The following is a 17,314-nucleotide window of genomic DNA, read 5'->3' as shown; positions in this document are numbered from 1 at the left end:
CCTCCCTCCTTATCCCTCATATTCACAATCATTGAATCCCATTCATCCATAAACAAAATCAAAAGGAATCAAAACATGATTAGAAAAAACGCTGTTTATTTCGCCTTTTTGCTGCTTTCTTTATTAGCATTTAGTAAATTCACGCGTTTTATGTTCTGCTTACAAAGCATGATTTCCCCCATTGTTTCAATTTTACAATTTAATGACTATTCTTAAACAACTGGCTGTACCCTCCCGACCTTGTTTCGCAACTTCACGCCAACATTCCCCGTTGTGTTGTTCACAAACGCGCTTTTTTTCTATGGGATTCAAAGCGCCACGCTCGCGCACTCACTCACTCATACCGCCCCTATTGGTTGAAGTCTTGATCTCGCTGATTGACCCCGTCCCCCTCCCTCACAAACTCATTACTTTATATATGTAGCTTTTTAAAAGAGCTGGTAATACAGCGCTTTGTTTTAATTGCCATTTGTGGCAATTTTAGAGTCTTATGTTGATTTCCTTTGCTTCCGACATGCTTTCGTCTTTTTCTGTTGGATGCTTTTGAGTTTTTTCTAACTTTTGTTTTATTAAAAATGGCTGCTTGCTATTATCCTTTATACTGATGATGACTTTGATTAAATTTCGTTAATTTACAAGAGAAAAAACTTGCATCGGGTTCGGCTGAGACGTATGACTATGATTGATTAATAGTTGTTTTTATCAAGAGTGAGACAGGTTAGCCGGGTGTTGTTCGTTCAGCTTATTTTTGATATCCTGGGTTGTAAGTTCGCTACAGTTGACTGTTATTTGTAGTTTTATTATTTGTATTTAAAAGTTGCCGTAGCACTACGGTTTTTTGGTTTTTGCAAATTTTCTCAAAGAAAACACATGAATCAGGTTTACATAGAACGAAATCTGAAGCGTCTTATTTATCAATTTCCGTTTGTTTCAATTGTTTGTTCTATTACATTTGCATGCGACTGGCATATTCAAGTGTGTACGTATTTGGGTGTTTCTTCCACGCAAAGGATGCTGATTTCTGATTCAGGACGTAATTACATAGCAATTCATTTTATATCGCATTTGCCTCATTTTGTCAATGTACAAAATATTTATAAATAAATCTGCTTACGTGCGTTGAAGACGATTTTTTGTAGTGTATCTTTCCACATTAATCCGACACTCCTTCGGTAGCCTCGTACGAAGCGACGGTTTCACCACAGTAAAGATCGCCGCCTTCGTGCGGGATGCTGGAAGTTCTAGAGCTTATTGGGATTACTCGATGCTTGGACGTTGGTGGTTCGACCTCGTCAAACTCGAGTGGTTCTGGTGTCGGTTCGGGGCATGGCTCCCCGGAAGCAAATGTGGCAGCTTCCAGGGCCTCCAGTTCCTCGTCGTGCTGTTCGCGGGCTTCCTCGGCGTCATCTAGGTTGGCGAACAGAGCCGCATCTATACTATTTACACTTATTCCGGACGTTTCCATGATAACTGGCATGGTCGCCAGCAAGGGGTCCGTATCCGCCACCTTCCAGCCACGTTCCAGACCTAGATGAAGTTGGGTAAAAATGCGCAACAGACACATAAACATTAGTATTCTTTTTAATGTGATAATATTTTTTTCAGGTAAGCCCAGCGGTTCTCAAGCTCATACAACCACAATGAAAACATGTCATCTTCAAATTTTAATGTGCAAACGAGAGTTGAAGCTACAGTTGGTTAAATTTCCATATAATTCCAACCAATCGAGATAACCTTCAAAACGGTTATTATACATTAAACAATACGATATCTACGTGAATTTGAAAACCGCTGGATTATTAGTAAAAACATCCCACATAAACCCTACTTTAGTGTTTCTTTCTTCACATGACTTTGGCCGTGATTAGATCACTAGTTTGCTAAATTTCTTCACCAATGACTGTCTATTGTGATCGTGGAAGAGTGTGAACTTAAGATACACAACGATACAAACGAAAATTTTGACACCATATACCAAAAATTATATCCAACGAAGACAAACACCTTCCAAAATAAAAAAAGGAAACAATAGACAATTTGTAAAAAAGGACATAAATATATTTGTGTATATTTCTTCCATGCGATGCGTTTCCCGCTTGTTTTATCTAACGTTGCTGGCTTCGTAAGAGTTGTTACTGGATACTGATAATTTCCATATCTAAACTATTGGCTACTAGTGCACAGTTAACATTAGCGTTCGTGTTTTCTTCGAATAATGTTGCGTATAGTAGTTATTGCGCAAAAAATATACTTTCGCCCTATATTTTTACAAAACTACAATTGCATGCTACTTCTGGGTTTGTTTGTGGATAGCTAAATAAATAATTATTTTCCATATTATAAATAAAAATCATAGCTAAAATAGGCGTGCATGGATCGATTGTTGGGAGCAGTACCAAGAACAACAACGAGCCACTCTAGCGTTTACTTTTTCGCGCAGGAAGTTATATGTTCAACATATATTTTACTTTTTTCATACATTTGAGTTCGGTATTTCGTTTGTTCTCAATCACTGGATTTTCTTGTTGCCGATGTGTCAGCACCTCCGTCTTCACCCAGACTCGCCCCATTGGAGTACCCCCGGTTGAAGTTTCTAGCTGATGGTGCTTGGTGCTGATGGGATGTTGGTGGTAGATTCTACTTGGAGGATACTTGGGTGACTTTTTTTTGCAGACGGTGCAGTTGGGTGAGCAGGACATATTAGAATACAACTGGAAAAATTATAACAGGAACAGGCACCAAAAAACAAACTTAAAACAAAACACTGAGATAGGTGGCACTACTAATTGGATGTAACAAGGATCACATGGCGACGCTAATGTATGAAGGAATACGGTAACAGAGATGAACGATTATGCAACACGACAACCAGAGTTGCGAACGAACGCACGCCCGCACGAATGAGTGAGAGAGGTAGAGAAATGGAAGGATTACTAACTGGCCGAATTTACAGGAACATGATGGTGTAGATGATTGCTGGTTGAGGACGAACCCGTCACCGAAGAACCGAAGGACGATGGCGGATAGGAGGAACCGGTAACGCCACCACTACTGCCATCGGTGACCACTATTCGTTCTCCGGACGATTGCAATTTCGCTGCCGCGCCTAACAATTGTTGCTGTTTACTCCTAAGCGTATCCTCTATCATTGTGGCTAATTTTTCACGATCCGTCTGTGAAGGTAAAACAAAACCGCTCGATTAGCGTACATTGGAGTGGAATGGAATGGAGATTTGAACCTACCTCGTGAATAAATCCTAAATGTACTAGTTCATGCGAAAGCGCGACGGCTGAATCGTCCGGCGAGATGGGACATGTTAACTGTCGGTTCATCTTATCCTCCATCCTTAATAGTATTGTCATCTATAGAAGGGTGGAAATACAAACATTTTTAGCATGTTTTAACTTTAGATGGTTTTAATTTTAATATTGTTTTTCAGTACAGAGAATTTTCATCAGAAGACTATCAAGTGGCCGGGGTTCTGCCAAATCGCCCCAAGCGCTAACAAAAAAAAATCCAATTTTTCTGTTCAAGTTAATTCAATTCAATTCAATTTATTTCTTTACTTTTAGCAATTCATAAGGATATGGTTTTAACAGTAAAAATTAGTTTTAGGCAAATTATGATATTGTCGTAGTGCCAGTTGTCAAGAAATCAAACGACATTTTAAAACGAAGCATCATTTGAACATAATCCATAGAAGTGCAAGAAATATGTCCCCTATTCTAAATAAATTTAGCACACCTTTGATATAGTTTTTGGTCCATGCTCGTCTTGCCCCGAGGGGGTGGTCATATTGCCCCATATGGTAAATATAGGCATCATAAAAACACCTTTTTTAAAACCAGTTTATAAGATACTGAAACGTTATTAATCAGTGTTTGTTGATACTTACGTCAAAGACGGGTCATCATAAAGGTGTTTCATGGACAAATCAGCAGAATTTGAAGGAGTGTCACTATTTTACAAGGGTTACCGCTTAGGATGGTCATCTTGCCCCACTTTCCCCTATACATAGTACTTCTCGAATTACTGAGTTGCTGAACGGTAGTCCATAACTCAACTTTAGATAGTAACTTTACCCACACACTTAAATCTTCTTCTTCTTCTTATTGGCATTACATCCCAACACTGGGACAGTGCCGCTTCGCAGCTTAGTGTTCATTAAAGCACTTCCACAGTTATTAACTGCGAGGTTTCTAAGCCAGGTTACCATTTTTGCATTCGTATATCATGAGGCTAACACGATGATACTTTTATGCCCAGAGAAGTCGAGACAATTTCCAATCCGAAAATTGCCTAGACCGGCACCGGGAATCGAACCCAGCCACCCTCAGCATGGTCTTGCTTTGTAGCCGCGCGTCTTAACACTTAAATCATTTCACAGATTTCGGTGAATTTTGCTTCAATTCACCGAAATCTCAACAGCAGATTTGTTCGGTAATTATTTCAGCAAATTTTCGGCGATTAAGTGTGTAGGCTATAGTTATATAAAAGCTTCGGTAAATATCAATTTGTCCTGAAAAATGAGTAATTTAGGCTTCAATTGTTAAATTATGTAACTAGAAAATTATAAAAAAATCGAATTTCAACTAAACCATATTCAAATCAATATTACAAGAACAAGTGAGGTTGTCAAAGTGTATTTTTCAGTTGTATAGCCCTTTTAAATTATTGTAAACCATCCCTTGTAATAAGACTGTGAATATAATGCTCACTTAAGGCATAATTAACGTTGGCTGTCTTGCCCCATATGGCCATCTTACCCCACTTTCCCCTACTAGTATTTGGTTCAAACTGAAACATTTAGCAACTGATGGAAAAAGTTTGGAAGAAAAAAACCTTTGAATGTGCAATATAGGTTAGGGATAGTAAAAGGAAACTGGAGCTATTCTAATATCACAGACTACTACAAAATCTACTGCGTCAAATTCTCTAGCAAAGGGTTTGCTGATGTGGTGCATCCTATCCAAAATTTTGGAAGAATTCTCGCTTAACTTTTCAAAAGGACCTAAGTAACATTTTTTTCTTGATTTAATTTGAATAGCGCAATCAACAGAACAAAATAAAAGCTATCGATTGCAGTATTCAAATTAATTCATGAACAAAATGTTACTTAGGTCCTTTTGAAAAGTTAAGCGAGAATTCGATTGAACCAATCGTTGATTTTTTCTATCTTCGCAATCCTGAGGACATCGTCTGTTGGGTGTTGAGGATCCAAGTTCAGAATCATCTTGAGAATTCGGTTCTGTTTCACCTCACGTTTCTTTCGATGGACAGCAGAGCAATTATACCATGCAGGGAATTGACGGCTTGAACGCTTTGTAAACCAGTAGTTTAGAGTTGGTGTCCAAGTGGGAGTGTCGATTGATAAGAGGATACAGCATTCTTATGAGCTTGTTGCACTTACTCACGGAGTTTTTGATATGGGTGGCAAATGTTAGTTTGCGGTCCAGATTTAGTCCCAGATATCTCACATCATCCGACCATGCAGGCTCCGTTTACGCGTGAAGAAAATTGCTTGCGATTTATCAGCATTGGTCTTGATTTTCCACTTCTTCTGGAATCTTTCCAGAGCATTTTGAGCAGTTTGTAGTTTGGAGACTATAATGGCTGCATCATCCGATGCAACAAATCCAGTATCATCCGCGAAGAGAAAATACTGAACATCATCTACCATCACTATGTCAGCGGTGAAAATGTTGTACAACGTGGGGCTTAAAACAGCGCCTTGGGGCAGCGCCCATTCACAGATACCTGGTAGCTTTTCAACATCCAATAGCACCATACCGGAAGATTTCTTCAACGCGAAGTTGCTCCGTATTTCCTTCACAAGACGACCAGTTGATGGTTGGTGGAATGCCCTTTTTTGAAGCCAAACTGTTCATCAGGAATGATACGTGTTGTCTCCAGATGCTGCTCATTTCGTTTTAGAATAATTCGTTCAAGAAGTTTACTGAATGACGGCAACAGGCTTATTGGTCTATAGTTGGACGCATTTGAAGAGTCTTTATTTGGTTTCGGGATGGCGATTACTATTGCGTGTTTCCACGCATTCGGGAAATACCCAAGTATTATACAAGCAGAAAATATTTTAGCGAGAAAGATATGAGCTTTTCGAGGTAGCTTCTTGATCACACAGTTACGAATTTTGTCTTGACCAGGGGACTTTTTGGATTTTAGCCTACGGATGAGCTGAGCAACTTCATTAGGGCGAATCAGCCATGGATGTGCGTCGCACAGCTGTGTCTGGTCGATGTATGCGATGGACTCGTTCACTGCAGTGGTGGTTTCTGGATCGTCTGCCATCTGATTGGAGTGTGCTTGTGCAAAGCTTGCGGCTAGTAACTGCGATTTCTCTGCCGGTGAAGCGATAATATTGTCCGCTTGTCGGAGTGGCGGACTATACTTGGTGGTTTTCCGCAGAGCCTTGGTGATTTTCCACAGCGTGTCGCGGTCGTCGTTTAGTGTGCGCAGCGTTTCCTTAAACTTGCCTTGTCGCAATCCTCTCGAATCCTTCGGTTCAATGCTGTTACTATATCCCGATAGATAGGGTCCCTCCTCCTGTACCACTGACGTCGACGTTTGTTACGCAGCGCGATCAGTCGTCGCGTGTTATCTGGAATCGTTGCAATTTGGTATGATCGTTGTCGGGATTCAGGAATGGCAATAGTTTCTGCTTCCCCTATTGTCGTAACTAGTAGATCAATAGACGCATCAATCTCGGCTTGGTTGTTCAAGTTTACAATAGCTGGGCTTAGTAAGTCCAGCTTAGAGTTGATCTCTCGCCTGAAACGAAGCCAATCTGCACGAGCATAATTTCTACATTTAGGTATAATCTGCTCGACTGGAGCTGATAGACTGACATCAAACATCACCGGCAGGTGGTCGGATGACAGTTCGTTCAAGGTAATTGGTTTTGTTATGTCCAGTAGGTTTTTGGATATGGTCAAATCCAATGTCGATGGACGACCACGTTCAGCGGAGTGGAACGTGGAGGAGTCGGGGAAGTGGATGTAGAAACTACGACTATTTGCTTCCTGGAGCAGGATTGTACCTGCCTTGTTGGCCTTCAAACAGTTCAAGTGACGATGGCGTGCATTCAGGTCGCCCACAATGAAAAATGGTTCAATTCTCCTGGTGAGGGCGGAGATGTCCCGACGAAATTGTGTCCAGTTCGATTGTCGTCTTGGCCCAGGAAAATAGGCGGCTATTATATGCACGTCACCGTCCGGCGTTTCAATTACTTTTGTTGAAGTGCTAAGCTCGGTGAAATTAATACCATTTCGGACCGCTATCAAAACTCCACCACCTCTTACGCCATCATTAGACATTCGATCAAACCGAACGCAAGAGAAATTCGGATGAAAAAATGCGTGTTTCTGCTGCAACCAAGTTTCGGTTACGATACCAATATCCACCTTGTGTCGCTCTAAGAAGTCGAAAAATTCGAGTTTCTTGCCATGAACGGATCGTCCGTTCCAGTTAACGAGACGCAAGCAGTCTAAATTATCATCATATATATAATAGCCCTGTTTGTCTGTCCGGTGACTAGCCAACCAGACGCAGCACGCGGGGAAATTCTCACAAAAAATAAAATATTTGCACTTCAATTCTTTTTTACTATCAGATGCAGAAAACAAAACCAGTGACAACCTCAGACAACCAGACACAGCATTTGATGAAAAAATCACAGACAACAGACGTTGAAAATTTTGATTTTTTAAATGCAGAAAAGAATCTATCACTCTTAAAAATTGAAAAAAAAAAACTTGCCACGGGCGAAAAGATATTTTAGTTACTAGATAAAGATTGTCGCTGTCGTCGCTGTCCGGAACATCTTTTGCTGGCGAGGATAGGGGAGCTAAATGTCAAAGAAGGAAAATCCATACGATTTGACAGATATGTACCACACATGTTTCGGACAGCAGAACAAAGGGAACAGTAGCGACAATCTTTATCTAGTAACTAAAATATCTTTTCACGGGCGCTATTGCATCCACAAATAAACTAGTACATTATAAACATACTTGGTCGTTAGCTCGAAAAGAGCTAAAATTTGTTGTTGCTTTGTTTGGCAGTTGGCAAGTCGGTCGAACATTTCTCTCGCTAGGGCGAGGAACTCGGACATCGAGAGCAAGGCATTATTTATTATTCGTCGTTTGGCCTTGCAGTACCTGAGCGTAGGAGCAGCCTGCGGGGGGAGCAGCCGACCTGTGGACTTGAGTATTGCGTGGAGGAGCCAAGTTGGGGACAATATTCCTGCGCTCAGCACTCATTTGAGCCAGTTTTTCGACGTAATGCTTGCGGCTGGGGCAGCCGCGATAATTGGCAGTGTGTTGGATACTACAATTCGCACATTTAATTGATTTGCGAGTCTCGTTCCTGTCGACTCGTTCCAATTCTGCTTTTTTGGCAGTTTACATTCTGCCGAATGATGCTTCTCACCGCATTTGACACACAGTGGGCGAAGATTACAGTTTCTCATTCCGTGGCCGAATCGTTGACAGCGGTGGCACTGGACCGCATCTGTCGCTCGACGTTCAAAATATCGCCATTTCACGATCACGTTGAACAGAGCCCTCACCTTCCGCAACTCTGACAATTTCACTGCTCCTTTAGCGAAATGGAGTATATACAGCGCACTTTCCTCAGATCCGATGAACTTGCAGGAAAACATTTTGACTTCCGTCGCCATTACGCCGTGAGCAATTAGTTCCGTTTCCAACTCTGGAATATCGTAGACCGGTAGACCTGATAAGACGACTTTTACTGGCTGCTTTGCGCCCGGAGTGTAAGAGTGGAACTGGATGTTTGTTTCCTGGAATGCCTTTAGGGTGTTGTTGTAGGTCTCCTCTCCCGCGCAGAATAGTTGTACACCTGTCTTGGTAGACTTCATTTGGTAATCCGTTTGTGCAATGTTGATTTTCGCCATCAGCTCACGCACCTGCCTGGTTGATTGGTCTACAACCGATATTGGGGGACTTCGAATTTTTTTCACTTTTGGAAGTTCGGTTGCTGGGTAAGGCTGCGGCATTTCATCCGCGATGTCATCTTGCTCTGCATTCTGAAGCAACTCGAATTGGTTACTCACTACAATATTAGTCCCTTGTTGCAGTGTACCGCTACTACTACCGTTACTGGGGTGATTCACCGTGGCCGCGGCTGGCTGCTTGTTGTGTTGCTCGTCCATGTACGGGCTCTTCGGACGTGGAGGGTGAAGATGTTGATCGTTGAGGTTATGTCCTGGTTCTAGTCCGCGTTTGTGTTTCGTTTTGGACTGGCTCCGGTTTGCCATATGGGCCATCTCGGAGGCTGCATTTGATCCAGTTGCACTCGTGGAGACTTCCAGCGAGCTCACGATGCCGATTCACGAATATTACTACGATAATAACGATAGAAATCACGATTAAAGTTGACCGCGACGTACTTGTTTGTTTACTTGGTAGTGTTTACAAACTTGTGAGTTCAAGTTAATGAATCGTCTATTTTGAGCGTGCTTACACTAGGAGTTAACTTTCGGAAATCAGTATGAAGAAAGCAGGTATCTGGCACCCCCAATCCTACCCACTACGTTTGACAATAGCCAACATCTTTGTGTTTCCCATTGTGTTGGGTTTCCCACTGACAATTCTATTTTGTAAACAAAACACTATTCCGAATGGATTTTTTCCAAATAGACGTAATTATTTTTCATCATTTTTCAAGAACTTGTGCGAAAATATGATGGCGAGGTGTATTTCATCAAGAAGATTGATACCTTTAATAAATTTTCATATTTCAATCGGCACCAAGCGCACTACTTCGCCAAAATATCATGATTTTTAAAACATATTTTCAATGGCAGGTTTTCGACGACTATGATTACGCCTTCGTATTAAATTAATCGATGATTTTGATGCTGGTATCAGAAACATGGCCGCTTCGCAGACCCCTGGAAGAAAGACATCCAAGGTTCGATTTCTCAAAATTAAGGACCTTCATCGAAAAAATATAGTCGATTCCAAGTAAAAATAAGAAGACACACGACGGTGTTAACTTTGACATATCCTACAGCACAGCATAGGAAGATCATTTTAAAACACTTTTAATAAATTCTAGACAAATTGTAATTAAAATCTGATTAATGTACGCTCAAGGCAGGCTGCCTCTGGCAGCTAGGATTTTTCTTCTGGTTGAATTGAACCATGTAGGAATTACAATGTTTTAAACTTAAACTAAACTTAACCTTATTTATACTAAGAGTACGAGGAGCTAACCGTTGCAATAGAAGATTGCAACGCCTTTTATCTAAAATTGGATTTTTTATCTTTATTTTTGAGATTTTCACCCCGCGGCTGGCTCATCTTATAAGATAATATTTCATGATAATAAAATACAATGCATTCTGAATAAAATTAATTATTTTTTCTTGGATCGTGTGTTGCAGTCCGATTGACATTTTTTTCCGCTGTCGCCAGCATCATCAGCAATAACATCACCGTACGTTCTTTTGGGAATATTTTCCTCTTACTTATCGCTTGTTGTTGCCGATGCAGTAAACAATCGCCTCTTCGCGCTGGCTAATTGGAAATCATTTTATTGGACATTTGTTGCAATGTCTCAATATTAGAAATTCTATGAAGTTCATTGGTACTATACCACGGAGGCAACTTCAGAATCATTTTCAAAATTTTATTTTGAATCCTCTGAAGTGTCTTCGTTCTGGTATTGCAGTAACTAGTCCATATTGGCACAGCATACAACATGGCTGGTCTAAACATTTGTTTGTAAATCAAAAATTTGTTCTCAAGGCAAAATTTCAATTTTATTTTTATAAGTGGCTAAATTATTTGTTACATTTGGCTTGAATGCCCTCAATGTGATTTTTGAAATTTAATTTTTGATCTAGCAGAAGTCCTAAATATTTAGCTTCGCTAGATCAATTGATTGGCGCGGCAAATACTGGGTAAACCGTACCATTGGTACTTCGCGTACCAGAAGGAATAAAATAGGCCCCATATTGCGGTCCTTAGCCTCTTACCCAGCAACTCCTATCCCTACCTCTTCGTGGCACTGGTCGGTATACGAGCAACTTTAGGGAAGATCGGGTAACCAACCCCGGTGGAAACTATGGTCGTATGCTGACAGGGAAGGGGGGATTTGCTCTTCTCCGGAGGTGCAAATCCGATCGAGCGTCTGTTCTCCATGTTAGGATCGGCTCACAACAGCGTCTGTTCCCCATGTTAGGGGCGGCTGATCATCGCCCTAGTGCCAGCGAGGGACTCTAAACTAAACTGTGCACATCATGCTGCATCGTGGCAGCATCGGGATAGCAGCCTCTTCAACGCGATATAGGTAGCGCAACCTTGGTAAGGTAGCTTACAGAAGATTCTACAGTTACCAAGAAAGGCAAAAGTAGAGCAAACGGATTGATTCAACGGCAACAGACAGTCGGAAAGTCGGATCTTGGAACGTGAGTACTTTGAATGAACCCGCACGTGCTGGGCTCCTGGCTCGTGAGCTGCAGAAGGTCGGCATGAGTGTGGCAGCAATCCAGGAAATACGGTGGCCCAGAACTGGAGAACGTGAATTCCGGGCGGTGGATCCCATAGCGAACACTTCATTCAAGTACCACATCTACTATAGCGGCGGTGACAGGGCAGAACGAGGAGTTGGCTTCATGGTGATCCGGAAGCAGATGAAGCGTGTTATCCGATGGAAGCCGATAAGCGACCGCATTTGCGTGTTGAGAATGAAGGGTCAATTTTTCAACTAGGGGAAGTGCACCGGTTTTGGCCAACTTAGTGCCTAATTTGGCCAACCCTGAAAAATACATATTTTTCCAAAATAATCGATCAGTTAAAAGCAGCGTTGAATCGCGAGGGATATATCTCTTGTTGGAACTAATAAAACCCTCCCGAATTGCTTTATTTTTGGAGTTATTTGCAAAATTGGCCAAATTAGGAATATGGCCAAAACCGGTACAGTTCCCCTATAGCCTGATCAGCATATATGCCCCAACGAACGATAAGCCTGATGACGTGGAGGATGAGTTCTATGAGAGCCTTGATAAGGCCTACTAAGAGTGCCCAAAACTCGATGTAAAGATTGTCATCGGGAATGCAATTGCGCAGTTCGGAAGAGAAAGCTTCTTCCGCCCTGTCATTGGTAAGGAAATCCTTCATTCCGCTACCAACGATAATGGTCTGCGACTTGTAACCTTTGCTGCTGCCATAGAGATGGCAATAAGCAGTACCTAATTCGCACGTAAGAATATCCGCAAACACACCTGGCAACATCCGAGTGGAGACACTTGCTCAAAAATAGACCAGGTGCTGGTTGACGGATGACATTTCTCGGATGTTATATTTAGATGTAAGGTCCTTCAGAGGCCCGAACATCGAGTCGGATCACTACCTTGTAGTTGCAAAAATTCGGGCGCGACTGTCCAGCGTCACGAAACAACAGAACGATGCGTTTCAATATTCAACGCTTGTCAGTTGAAAGAATTGCTGAACAGTACCACCAGAAGCTGGACGAGCGAATAGGTGATGCCACCGGATCTAGCGACGTCAACAGATTGTGGGAAAATATCCACGAAGTTGTGACTACAACAGCGCAGGAAGTGTTAGGCACTGCACAGCGTCGCCAACGAAATGGTTGGTTTGATGAGGAGTGCCAGCAAGTGACGGACGAGAAAAATGTTGCTAGGAGTCGAATGTACCCGTACCCGTTCCAACAGAGAGTGGTACAGTGTAGCAAGGGCAGAAGAGAAACGAATCCACCGCAGAAAAAAGGCAACACAAAGAGGTTGTGATAGCTGAAGCGCAGGAGAACATGGATAGAAACGATATGCGGAGGTTTTACGCAACTGTCGATGGCGCGCGGCATAAGACTGCGCCAGTGCCCGCCATGTGTAATGACCGAGAAGGGAATTTGCTAACAGACAAGACTATGGTGGCAGCCAGGTGGAAGGAGCACTTTGAAGATTTGTTGAACGGTGAAAATGAAGGTGTATTAAGGAGCAGGATGGACATAGTCAGCGACGGTCAAGCTGTGGAACCACCACAGCGCTGGACGAGGTAAAGAAGGCTCTAAATGAGCTGAAAAACAGTAAAGCTGCTGGGAAGGACGAGATCCCGGTCGAGCTTCTCAAACGCGGAAGTGAGCAGCTGCATCAATCAATCCACCACATTATCCAGAAAATATGGGAGGATGAAGAACTGCCTGCCGACTGATCATATGCCCAATCTATAAGAAATAGCACAGACTAGAGTGTGCCAATTACAGAGGGTTTACTCTTCTATCAGATTTTGAATTCTGATAGTTTACCTGCAGTGAGCGACCTGATAAATAGTTTTAGACAGTTTAATAATATACAGAGGAAACGTTGAATGCTCATGGCGAAAACCAAATTGCTCATCAGCAAAAATAGAATTGTCATTAAGGTCTGAGGGAAGGGTTTTCCGTTAAAAAAGCACGTGGTAGCACTCTCTGAGAGAGAAAATTGCCCAATTCAGCCCGCCAGAATGATGCTGTCAGTGTCGCCAAAATTATTTCATCATTATGCAGTTTACAATTGCTTGAGAATTTGCCGTAAACGGAGAACAAAAGGAATTGGCAACAATGGGGAAGAAATTTATCACTCATGCAGTGGTTCAACGAGAGAACAGCAGCAGCGCCGACCAATCACGCAATGAGGAAATCAAAATAAACAAACTCTAGCTGGTTTTGGAAAATGAAAACATGAGCCGTTTCTAGAACAACATTAGAAAATATCGTAGGAGGATTTCTGTACAAGGTATCCACACAAGCTTTGAAAAGTATTTGGGTGATAACAGTGGTGCTGGTGTAAGTAAGACAAATAAGACAAATATGAAAAATAAGACAAATAAGGCATATAAGACAAATAAGACAAATAAGACAAATAAGACAAATAAGACAAATAAGACAAACAAGACAAATAAGACAAATAAGACAAATAAGACAAATAAGACAAATAAGACAAATAAGACAAATAAGACAAATAAGACAAATAAGACAAAGTTCCTCCAGGAATTCCTCCGGAAGTTCCTCCAGGAATTCCTCCGGAAGTTCCTCCAGGAATTCCTCCGGAAGTTCCTTCAGGAATTCCTCCAGAAGTTCCTCCAGGAATTCCTCCGGAAGTTCCTCCAGGAATTCCTCCGGAAGTTCCTCCAGGAGTTCCTCCAGGAATTCCTCCGGAAGTTCCTCCAGGAATTTTGATGGAATGATTTCCATCAAGTTCCTTCGGGAATTCCTCCGAAAGTTCCTTCGGGAATTCCTCCGAAAGTTCCTTCGGGAATTCCTCCGAAAGTTCCTTCGGGAATTCCTCCGGAAGTTCCTCCAGGAATTCCTCCGGAAGTTCCTCCAGGAATTCCTCAGGAAGTTCCTCCAGGAATTCCATCGGAGGAATTCCCGAAGGAACTTCCGGAGAATTCCCGAAGGAATTTCCGGAGGAATTCCCAAAGGAACTTCCGGAGGAATTCCCGAAGGAACTTCCGGAAGAATTCCCGAAGGAACTTCTGGAGGAATTCCCGAAGGAATTTCTGGAGGAATTCCCAAAGGAACTTCCGGAGGAATTCCCGAAGGAACTTCCGGAGGAATTCCCGAAGGAACTTCCGGAGGAACTCCCAAAGGAACTTCCGGAGGAATTCCCGAAGGAACTTCCGGAGGAATTTCCGAGGGAACATCCGGAGGAATTCCGAAGGAACTTCGGAGGAATTCGAAGGAACTTTCGGAGGAATTCGAAGGAACTTCCGGAGGAATTCCCGAAGGAACTTCGGAGGAATTCCCGAAGGAACTTCGGAGGAATTCGAAGGAACTTCCGGAGGAATTCCCTGAAGGAACTTCGGAGGAATTCCAGAAGGAACTTCCGGAGGAATTCCAGAAGGAACTTCCGGAGGAATTCCGAAGGAACTTCCGGAGGAATTCCCGAAGGAACTTCCGGAGGAATTCCGAAGGAACTTCGGAGGAATTTGAAGGAACTTCCGGAAGAATTCGCGAAGGAACTTTCGGAAGAATTTCTGAAAGAACTTCCGGAGGAATTCCTTAAAGATCTTCTGGAGGAATTCCTGAAAGAACTTCGGAGGAATTCCTGAAGGAACTTCCGGAGGAATTCCTGAAGGAACTTCGGAGGAATTCGAAGGAATTTCCGGAGGAATTCGAAGGAACTTTCGGAGGAATTCGAAGGAACTTCCGGAGGAATTCGAAGGAACTTCCGGAGGAATTCGAAGCAACTTCCGGAGGACTTCCGAAGGAACTTCCGGAGGAATTTTCGAAGGAACTTCCGGAGGAATTCCCGAAGGAACTTCCGGAGGAATTCCCGAAGGAACTTCCGGAGGAATTCCCGAAGGAACTTCCGGAGGAATTCCCGAAGGAACTTCCGGAGGAATTCCCGAAGGAACGTCCGGAGGAATTCCCGAAGGAACTTCCGGAGGAATTCCCGAAGGAACTTCCGGAGGAATTCCCGAAGGAACTTCCGGAGGAATTCCCGAAGGAACTTCCAGAAGAATTCCCGAAGGAACTTCCGGAGGAATTCCCGAAGGAACTTCCGGAGGAATTCCCGAAGGAACTTCACGATCATTATTTTCCGAATCACGATCGTTATTTTCCATTGAAGAATGGATATGAAAATCATTCACCGTTGGTAAATTTTCAGAAACGAAATTTTGCCTGCCTGCAGTGATGCTTCCATGGGTAATATATTATAGGTGTTTGAAATATTTGAATTTGACGAACTGTTGGTTACCCGGTGAGAGGTAGGAGCAACATTTGTTAGTTGAATGTGGTGGGTATGAATTGCTCGACCGGCAAATGATTGCGAATTTTGAGCGTTTTTGAAATATGTTTACCCGGCGAATCTGGGATCCTATTAGAATTTCCCTTCATCAATTTTGAACGGGAATTCACAACTTTATTGCGTAAAGGACATTCCCAGATATTGGATAAATGATTGCACATTTAAATTTACTGGAATCTTCTTTCACAGGACAGGCGTCCTTGGCATGAGAGGTTCCACCACAAATCATGCAATTGGCATCCATGTGACAATGCTTTGTTCCGTGACCCCACTTTTGATACTTACGGCACTGAGTGGGGTTTTGGAAATTTCCCCCAGGCATGCGGAAATGTTCCCATGTAACACGGACATGGGACATAATGCAGACCTTTTCCAAACTTTTCATATTATTTAGTTTACTTTTGTTAAAGTGAACTAAATAAAATTCTTGAGAAATACCCCTCTGGGAAGTCCCAGAGCGAGATTTATTTTTCATCTTAATTACTTGGACTGGTAAAAATCTAAAAATCCAAGTAATTGAGAAATTTTAATTTTAATCTCATCCAGTTTTCCAGATTTATCATCACTGGGGAGACCTGTCAAGACGACTTTGAACAATCGCTCAGTTCGTCGTCGTACGTGAAGAATTTATGCCGTCTCATTGAACAAATTGACCGACCGACAGTTACACTGGAAATAAATAATTCTAGGAACTTTTTTCAAATGGGCGTAATGTTTCTGAGCTTGATTTTTGGAACGGCAACTGTGCTCATTAATTAAACTGTTTTGGTGAACTTATGTACCTAACAGGAAGAATAGATTCCGATCTATCTGGTAGTACCGTTAACTGAACGAAATATGCCGAATTGAGAGAGTATTAGCCATTTCAAATTTCAAGGTCAAACACAGTTACGCCCTATTTGAAAAAAAGTTCCTATCATTCAAATGTGGTTACGGGAAATTCTATTCGAAAATGTTTTTGTGATTTCTTACTGACGGTGGACGAATAATTGTCCCATATGTTTGCTGGGATTCCGTGTATACATGGCACAATTATGTGTTCACCGGCATTTTAGCGGTTTTTAGAAATCAAAAAGATTTTGATACATCCTGATGCACATCTTCTTCTTCTTGGCATTACATCCCCACACTGGGACAAAGCCGCCTCGCAGCTTAGTGTTCATTCAGTACTTCCACAGTTATTAACTGCGAGCCAAGTTACCATTTTTGCATTCGTATATCATGAGGCTAACACGATGATACTTTTATGCCAAGGAAAGTCGAGACTATTTCCAATCCGAAAATTGTCTAGACTGGCAACGGGAATCGAACCCAGCCACCCTCAGCATAGTCTTGCTTTGTAGCCGCGCATCTTACCTGATGCACATCACAAACTGCAATGTCGCATTTCTCCAATGCCATTTTTGGCAAATGTTACAAATATGCGATCTTAGGTAAATTATTAATACATACAACCATAATACGCTTTTACCTAGGGAAACTGTTCCGTTTTCCACCTCACTGAAGTCTGA

At 42.2% G+C, this 17,314-nt stretch overlaps 1 protein-coding gene across 6 annotated transcripts in view; it reads right to left on the bottom strand.

Annotated features, from left to right (window-relative positions):
• Nucleotides 1–76: 76 nt before the first annotated feature.
• Nucleotides 77–17,314, bottom strand: part of LOC134212260 (nuclear receptor-binding protein homolog) — a 217,120-nt gene continuing 199,882 nt past the window's right edge. For 5 of the 6 annotated variants that reach the window (XM_062689954.1, XM_062689957.1, XM_062689958.1 and 2 more), the window contains 3 exons: nt 3,244–3,363; nt 2,939–3,173; nt 77–1,527 (listed from right to left, as the gene is read on the bottom strand). In XM_062689954.1, coding sequence (XP_062545938.1) covers nt 1,154–1,527; nt 2,939–3,173; nt 3,244–3,363 — 729 coding nt within the window. In that variant the 3' untranslated portion in view covers nt 77–1,153. Of the gene's footprint in view, nt 1,528–2,543; nt 2,712–2,938; nt 3,174–3,243; nt 3,364–17,314 lie in introns of those variants that run through there. The other variant, XM_062689960.1, reaches the window with a different exon arrangement.

Source organism: Armigeres subalbatus, chromosome 2, assembly GCF_024139115.2.
Source record: "Armigeres subalbatus isolate Guangzhou_Male chromosome 2, GZ_Asu_2, whole genome shotgun sequence".
Lineage (NCBI taxonomy): Eukaryota > Metazoa > Arthropoda > Insecta > Diptera > Culicidae > Armigeres > Armigeres subalbatus.
Note: the sequence above shows the minus strand (reverse complement) of the source record. Positions and strands in the feature narration are given on the sequence as shown.